This window comes from Phalaenopsis equestris, unplaced genomic scaffold (assembly GCF_001263595.1).
Source record: "Phalaenopsis equestris unplaced genomic scaffold, ASM126359v1 Scaffold000140, whole genome shotgun sequence".
Taxonomy (NCBI): domain Eukaryota; kingdom Viridiplantae; phylum Streptophyta; class Magnoliopsida; order Asparagales; family Orchidaceae; genus Phalaenopsis; species Phalaenopsis equestris.
The window spans coordinates 333,527-342,431 of record NW_018164582.1 but is presented as its reverse complement, the minus strand read 5'-3'; the positions used below and the strand labels follow the sequence as shown (position 1 = coordinate 342,431).

The following is an 8,905-nucleotide window of genomic DNA, read 5'->3' as shown; positions in this document are numbered from 1 at the left end:
ATTTCTTCGTTGTATTCTGTTATTATCATAACATTGTTTCTGTAATACTGAGTTGAGATTTAAGGTGTTGTTAAATAGTGGTTGCTTTTGTATTATAATTAAATAGCAAGTTTTATTGCTGTTTAATGATGATTTTTAAAGGTAATATTGTGTGCACGTGTGTAGAACTCAAAAACACTAAAATAAAAATTACCTGGATGAACCCTCTTCGCTTTCCTTCTTCTTTCGCTCTTTTCCTTCCTTTTTCTTGGGTTTCTCGGCTTGCATTGTCGATTCCTCTTCGGTTTCCATTATCACGGGCTCTTCCGTCTCCATTCTCACTGGCTCTCTTCGGTTTCCAACGACAAATCTAACAGCCTGAGTTTATCTGATTCAAAAACCCTAAAAGATTGAATAAAGATTGAATGAAGGTCCTCTGTGCGATCCTCGCTCGGGCGTCGTTTGGTTTTTCGAGGAATAAGTTTCTTTCAGGCGCTCAGTTAACTTTTACACGTTTCGGGCCAGATTCGGGCCGGGTCGCGCCGTATACATGCCTCAATTTAATTTTTTAAATTGTGGGGCCCACTATTCCAGGTGTCATCTTTTCGTTGGACACCGCACGCATAATTGCGTGCGGTGTCCGCACAGAATAAGAACTCCTGTTTTAGAGTCTAGACGAAGGAATGTGTTTGTTTTTGGCTGCCACCATCAATCAATTTAACCAGTGAAGATTAGGGTTGTGAATCAACCAGTGGACTTGAACAAAGTTTGATCAACTTTATTTGAATTAATAAATATATAAATTTAAGGGAACTTACAAACCTAGTACATAATTATTATGTATTTATATATATATTGTCTCCTAAACTTTCAAATTTACACTTATAGCACTGTGTAAATTTATGCATGAAAATATATATTTCAATTTTAGTAAGTGTTAACGATGTTCCTCTTTATGTGATGTTAAGGATTTGAGTTTTGTGTGTAAATGTAAGGGTTTATGTGTAAAATAAGCAAATGACCATAATTTATTTTTTTTAAAGCTCATAAGTTAAATGAATCAAATTTAAATATGTTTAATTTTTTAATTTGATTAACTTGAACTTATTTATATAAATATTTATTGATAACTAATGATGAGAGATACCTACGATGAAATGATTTTTTTTTTTCACCTACCGCCTGCTAGCTATGCTCCAAATATCTATGAGAGTTTCTTTTGCTTAACACATATACATCGTAAACAATGTATTAGGTGTTTACTTTATACCATTTACCGTTATTACAAGTATTACATGGTTGCTTCATCTCCCAACTCTCAACATGTCTATCAACATTCTACAGATTCCCTCAATAAGATGAAGGAAATGAGCATTCCAACCACCTTGAATTTTTTGATGACAAACATCAAGAATATGGTTAATTTCTCCCTTGTGAAAATTATGTCACATGGAAGGTGCAAATCCTGAAACTCTTTCTTAAAAATGGATTTGAGTCCGTAATTCCAACCATACCATCCCCTCCAAGGTTTTATCAAGATTCCATCACTACATAAGTTGATAACCCCAGTTATTAGGAAACGGGTGGATCAAAACATCGTTGATGTCATCTTCTTAATCACATCTTTATTTTTTCTACCATATGTTCTTCATCTTAACAACACTGCTGAAATCTAAATTACTCTTGAAAGAAGAATTCAGGCCACAAACAGGTCTCATGTTATTCAACTTAAAAACAAGTTGTACGATATCACAATGGGAACAAGTAATATAATGTTATATCTCACCATCATTAATACAATGGTTGACAATATTGCAGCACCCCGCTCCAACATTGATAAAGAAGACATCATATTATAAACTCTTAATGGGCTCCCCTCTAGTTACCAGGGATTCAAATATCTCTGAAAGAGTTCTATTCCTTACTTCATAGTGAAGAAAACAATCTTGCCAATGAGAGTCTCAATAACCCTTCGCAACAAACTTTTCTTCATTACAAAACCAAGAATCCAAATTCCCATTCTCAGTATAAATCTTCATTCATTTCCAAGAACTCGACCTCTGCCAGCAACAATAAAAACAAACATACTGTGTCATGTCAGATATGTTACAAGAAAGGGCATGCAATAGCCCAATGTCGGCACCTTACCAATTCACAATACAAGTCATCAAATAACAATCAATTTACTACTCTTCCACCATATCCTCCAAGAACTAAGAGTAGGTTCTTGATATATGTGTTACTGCTGACCTTACTCCCTACAGTGACAACCTTCACAATCTGATTGCATACACTGGACAAGACAAGGTTTCTATTGGAAATGCCCAAACTACAGAGATATCCTATATTGGTGTCAGGTTATCACCCGTAGCAAATCATAAGCTAATGCTTTTCTCTCTTTTAAGAGCTCCATATTTTTCTCACAATTTAATTTCTATTTATTAACTTGCTCATGATAACAATTGTTCTATTACTTTTAATGCTAATGGACTTATTATATAGGATCACTTACTCAGAAAACAATTGTACATGTACTAGTTCATAATGGGTTATATCCCATCACAACTTTAATGTCATTCATTCAAACATTTTCCTGGCACAATAAGTTGGGCCATCCACATGCCAAAATTCTACAACACATTTCTCATACTCATTCACACCTACATATTCCTACATCTTCTATAGCATGCTCTCAATGTTATCAAAATAAGAATCAGAAAATGTTTTTTTGCTTCTAACAATACCAAGTACAATGTTATGTTACACACTGATGTTTGGGGCCAATTTTCTAGCCCTCTCTTAATGGTTACAGGTACTACGTTACATTCATTGATGTTTACTCTCAATGTTGCTGGTGTTTTCCTTGAACTTCTAAACTTGAAGGGTCTTATTGTTTTATTCGCTCTCACAAACATTTACACAAACATAAAATTTTTAGGATCTGATAGAGACGGTGAATATAAACCAACTTATCTTCAAACATATCTTTAAAATAATGGTATCCAAAGTCAAGTCAATTGTTCCTACACACTCGAACAGTACAACATTGCTGAAAAGATAATAAATTTACTATAAGCCCCTCTTTGCATTTTTTGGGTTATATCAATCAACATAAAAGATAACAATGTTATGATATTTCCTAAAAAGGCACTATTATTTCTCGACATGTTCAGTTTATCAAACTATCATGATCCTAGTCTTCTACATCTCAGTCCTCTCTTCCTCAGTCCAACCACCACCTTCTTTATTAATATTAACCTATTTCTAGCTTGCAAACAAAATCTCATAACTCTCCTTCTCCAACTTCTCTCCCAAACTCCATTCCCCCCCCCCCCCCCCCCCCGACATCACTCTCCCATCTCTTCCCACACTCAACCCATTCACATTGCTCATCCCATGTTTACCAAATCTAAAATTGGTCATTCTAAATAAGTTAAAATTCTTACACTTTTACATCAACATCAATTAGACACCCCCACCACTTTTAAACAAGCTTTTAATCACCCATATTGGAGAAATGTCATGTCTGAAGAGTTCATGACTCTCCGACAACAAGGCATCTAATTCTCCTACCTTCACCAACCACTCAAATTTTTTTTGGTTTTGAATGGACATTACGTATTAAATAGCACACGGATGGGCCCATTGCTCGCTATAAAGCATGTCTTGTAGCCCAAGGCTTTAAGCCACAACATGATATTAATTATCATAAAACATTTAGTCTTGCTACTAACTTCTCTACAATTCGTATGCCAATTACATTAGCCACTATGGAAATTTGGAAAATCCAGCAACTGGATGTTTCAAATTATTTTCTACATGGGAAACTCAAAGATACAATTTATATGTATCAGCCACAAAGTTTCATTAATAATCAATTTTAATATTATATATGTAAGTTGCAAAAGCCACTTACAGTCTTAAACGGGCATCAAGGTAATAGTATTCCACCTTTTCAAATTTTTTATATATTCTGAACTTTTAATTAGGCACAACCAACCCTTTCTTTCTTATATATCAACATGATCACACTCGCATTTTCTAACTTATTTAGGTAGATAACTTTTTGATGGATGTCAATAACTCACATGTTATAAATAGGTTAATTGGCACCATTGGAATACAATTTAGGATTTGTTTGAGACAGTTGCGGCTTAATAATAAGTTGTTGCGCATTAGATGTCATATGAAGTTGCTTCATAGAAGCTACTGTAGATACGTTGGCTGTCTATTTGTTTTTTATAGTTCGAAAACAGTTGTGCTGCAGTTATTTCTGAACAAATTACTATTATGCCCCTATATAGTACTGCTTTCAGCATATTATAACAGAAGACCAACTAGCTGATATACTCACCAAATTAATCTCTTCCAGCTGCTCGGCATCAACTTCTTACAAGCAAGCTCATAGTATTCTCCATTGACCATTTGTTGGGAAGGGGGTAATGAGACGTGCTTGCAATCTCTATTGAAAAGCCTCTTTCTCCTTCACCTGCTAGTTGTGCTCCAAATATCTGCAATGGTTTCTTCTGCTTAACACATATATATCATATACAATGTATCAAGTGTTTACCTTTTTACCCACCCTTTACTATTATTACAAGTATGCCATTCTCAATGCCTACAAAACCATATCAAATGCATTGCTTAAACAGATGATAAAAACTTCATTTTCTTTATTTAATTTCTGTTTCTCTTTTCCTTCACTTTCTTTAAAAAAATTCTTCAATAACATATTATAATTTAATAAAATTTCTTATTATTTCTTTATTTCAATAAAAAATAGTTTGTTAAAATTTATTTATACTATTTAATTACAAAGAACTTTCAAGCAACTTATTAATATTTGATTTAATCAGTATAAGCTAGTAAGATATTAATTCAAAATTTATTCAAGTACTTACATATTTAGATTTGTAAATTCATTTATTAATAAATTTATATGAAAAGGTAAATAATTTAAATTTTAGCTTATTTATTAACTCTTTGGAGTACTTGTTCAATTAATATCAATAAACAAAAGAAAAGCTAAAAAAGATTTTTAAAAATTCTGGGTCAACTCAAGTATGATTTTATATCTAAAAGTTTTGTTCATGATGGAGTTAAACATGAACAACTTATATAATCAAACCAAATCCATTCCAAGGCATAGCTGGCTTTACTCAACTCAATTACAACCCTGCCAGAATATAAAAATTAATACTTCTTGGGCCTAAATTTTTATGAAGGGAAATTTAAATAATAATTTAGAATTTTTGTTTCGTACAAATTTGATGATGCATGTCTAATAATTAAAAAAAAAATCAAGAGAAATATATTTATGCATTTTTTTTCTCTTGAGCAAAAATGCATGAAAATTACTTTAGATAACAATAACTAATGCTTTTAATTAAGAACTACTTTCAAATTCACAGCACCTAAAATTCGAACGCAATCAAAGCAAGGAAACTTGAGATTTTATAAGGAACATTTTGATCATATTTGAATATTATTTGAACTCTATTTAAGACTCATGCTACGTAATAAGAGCATATGTAGTAGATATAATAAGAGCACATGTAATAGTTGGATAAAAAATAAATCAGACAATAATTATAGTGAATATCGTCACAAAATACCTAATGCAACATTAATGTTTAGCCTTTGGGCTAAAATATTATCCTATAAATGATGTTCTTTAATATAGCAATCAAATGCTGAAAATAAAGCATATTAAATAATAATTCTATTTTCGGATCGAATTATTATTTTCATGAAACAATATAGTAAGCACATATTTATTACCAAAGTGTAGATATGATTTAATAACATATCTATATTCCCTTGGTTTGGCTGATATTTACATACATTATATCCATATGATTATCTCAGAATCCTGAAATAAATTAATTTATATAAGCAACGTTATTTTAGTAACATGTTTTATGAATTATTTCATTATATATATATATATATATATATATATATATATTAACGAGAAGTGATTCAACATCATAAAAAAATTAGAAGCTTTTGGTTATTGGTCTTCCAGTCTAATATAATTTCCCCTTTAGAAGAATCTTAGGGCTTGTTTGGTTTATTTTATTTGGTGTGGTGGCTTTTTGAAAACACACCTGATCTATTTGAGTAAATTGTGTTCTGACAGCTTATGCATTTTCAAAATTCTAAAAACAACGTTTTCACACCGCACATACCTAGATGTGGTGACAACTTTCTTGCCGCAGTCTAGCTATTACAAAAAAAAAAAAAAAAAATTTGTAAATTTGTAATAGCTACCGCACCTAGCTTATCAGTAAATTATTTTTAATCAACTTATCAGCAGATTATTCAATAAGATACAACTAACTCAAACAGATCATTAGTTATTCTTACAATGATAGATACCAAAGAGAATGAGAATCAGAAAAATTCTCTCATTATCTAAATTGAGGACCATAGCCATATTTTACAAAAGCAAAAGAATAGCATTTGCTCAAAAGGAATATATCTTCCTAAGAGAATTTTTTTTCAAAATAATCACATCTTATCAAAAAAAATTATCTTATCATTTTTCTATTTTAACTCTTTATATAATAAAAATATAGAATAAAATCTCCACACACAATTATTCTATATTTTATTTTAAATATAATCCCCCATCTTTTTAATATTAATTAGATCACTTTAAAAAAAATTAAATTTTAACATAACAAATAATGCACATGTAATTATCTATATGTAGGCCCACAAACATCCACATCTCAATGGTGAAATTCATGCCACACACAAACAGATTTATGCCCTTCATTAAAAATAAAAAACTATTTATTTCCGATTAATATCGCATGTATTTATTGTTAATAAAACTTCAGACAACCGCCAAAATTATTTTAAAAAATGATAAAAAAATATAAAAAAACAAAGAATGGTGCTGCAGTTCGCGTGGCTTGCTCCCTTCCCTCAAATTGGGAGCCGCCAATTCAAAGTCATCAGCACATTATAAAAAATGTAATGCAATCAATCCTCAAATCGGAAAGCAAAAAAAGAATATGAGCCTCATTTTTGGAACAGATGGCCAATTGATTCTGCAAAGGAATCCTATTTGTGCATAGGTAGGTCATCTCTGCTTTTTGCCACCAGCCAGGATACGAGAGATCTGGAGCCCACGGCTGAAAGCCTGGTTGAACAGCAACCTCGTCTGGAACTCCGATGCAAATGAGAACCATGACAGTACCGCCACAGGCGTAAATATCACCAGCCCCATCACATACTCATACCCTCGACCCAATGCCTTAACTGACCCCCATAGACCAAACGCCTTCACCGCCGGCTTCATCGCCTGCGATATCTGCTCCCACAACAAATACCTTAATTTCATCCCTTCTTAATGAGAAAATATTACGTGCGAAATTCATATGAGCTGATTGATGATATTGCTTTGCTATTATGGTGAACAACCATCACAACACATACAAATTTATACATATCTCGTCCGCATGTAATATTTTTTCCTTCTCAATGGCTAAAAGATATTATATATATATATATATATATATATTTATATAGATTACCTGGAGGATGGCCCAGCCTGTAGGCATGAATGCCAGGAAGCTGACGACAATGTCAGTAACGGTGAGATTGAGGAGGGTGAAGAGGATGCAGAGCGCTCCAATGCAGCCAAGGAAGAGGAATAGTTTGAGGAGCCTGAACATCAGTTGGAAGTCAGCACTGAACTTCTTCCGCCCCATGGAGACCACCTGCAGCAGTTGGCACAGATTTAGCAGCTCATCAAGGAAAATAAAGTATCTTTATGCAAAGAGTCTGCTATTGTTACACCCTCTAAACTAACCTTTAGGATGAGCATCACGGCAAGAATTACCAACCAGGAAAGAGCATAAACCTGAAATTATAATGAAAATTAAATGCAAAAGAAGATCCCAAAACGAATTGGTGAGCTGAAAGGTTGAGGCGGTGAAAGGACTTACAATGAGGCTTTTGTTGTTGTTGGAGACATGAAGATGGTACACAATGCCATACTGGAAGAGAAAGAATCGGAGGGAAAGGATAGTCTCCCAGAGGCGACCTATTAAACCTGTTGAACGCAAGTGTTCCTGCTCTTCTTCCCACCATGATTCCCAGCTCTTGTTTGCCGGGACGCCAATCCCTCCACGGCTATTAATCCACTTGCACCAGTCTTCCCAGTCATCAACTATCTTTTGCCACTCAAAGCCGGAAGGGTTGAAAAGAAATGGGGCGAATAGCCAGGTGGCAACAAGGAACCACATGGATGCAGTAACAAGCAAGAAAGCCGTGGAGTCGGTGGTGGCAGATCCATAGATTTGATAAACAATTAGAAGCAACATGAGTTCCAGACCCTTTGTGAAATGGCTTCTTGAGTACATCCTGTAGTTTTCAGCAAATTTTACATGTCGGACGACGAAGCCTCGTCCGGTAGCTCTATATTTTGCCCCGCCATGGAGGACCGTGCGTCCAAAGTAATGGGACTTTGTACCAAGCGAGAATGTGAAGAAAACTGAGCAGAGTTGAAGCTGCATGATGATTATGTCACCCAATGCGGTTCTGAACCCCCTTTCCAGACCAATCTCCATTACCATGGGTAAGGCCATCAGAAGACCGAGTTGAACTGCGGATTGAGATGCCATAGCAGCTTTCAGAGGATTATTTCCCCTCATCAGTGCCTGCTTCATAATGGCAGCCTCAAGCCCACTTAATGACAGGTAAAGCTTGCCATACAGGAAAAGGTAGACAATGATAACAACCATCTGCATGTTCATGAGCAAATTTAGAAAATACACAAAGATGTAAACTAAGAAATGAAGCTTTTTTGCAATCATGACAGTGAATTTTATGATGGAATCAATAACTGTTCGCTTCAAATAATTCCATTGGTATTTTAATCATAAATAAATCTAGTTTTAATCATCCTCTT

At 33.9% G+C, this 8,905-nt stretch overlaps 1 protein-coding gene across 1 annotated transcript in view; it reads right to left on the bottom strand.

The window, feature by feature from the left end:
* Nucleotides 1-6,759: 6,759 nt before the first annotated feature.
* The window catches only part of LOC110021689 (callose synthase 5), a 37,053-nt gene continuing 34,907 nt past the window's right edge, over nucleotides 6,760-8,905 (bottom strand). The window contains exons 40-43 of the mRNA XM_020720281.1: nucleotides 7,941-8,738; nucleotides 7,805-7,855; nucleotides 7,527-7,712; nucleotides 6,760-7,303 (exon numbers count right to left, since the gene is read on the bottom strand). Coding sequence (XP_020575940.1) covers nucleotides 7,073-7,303; nucleotides 7,527-7,712; nucleotides 7,805-7,855; nucleotides 7,941-8,738 — 1,266 coding nt within the window. The 3' untranslated portion in view covers nucleotides 6,760-7,072. The remainder of the gene's footprint in view (nucleotides 7,304-7,526; nucleotides 7,713-7,804; nucleotides 7,856-7,940; nucleotides 8,739-8,905) is intronic.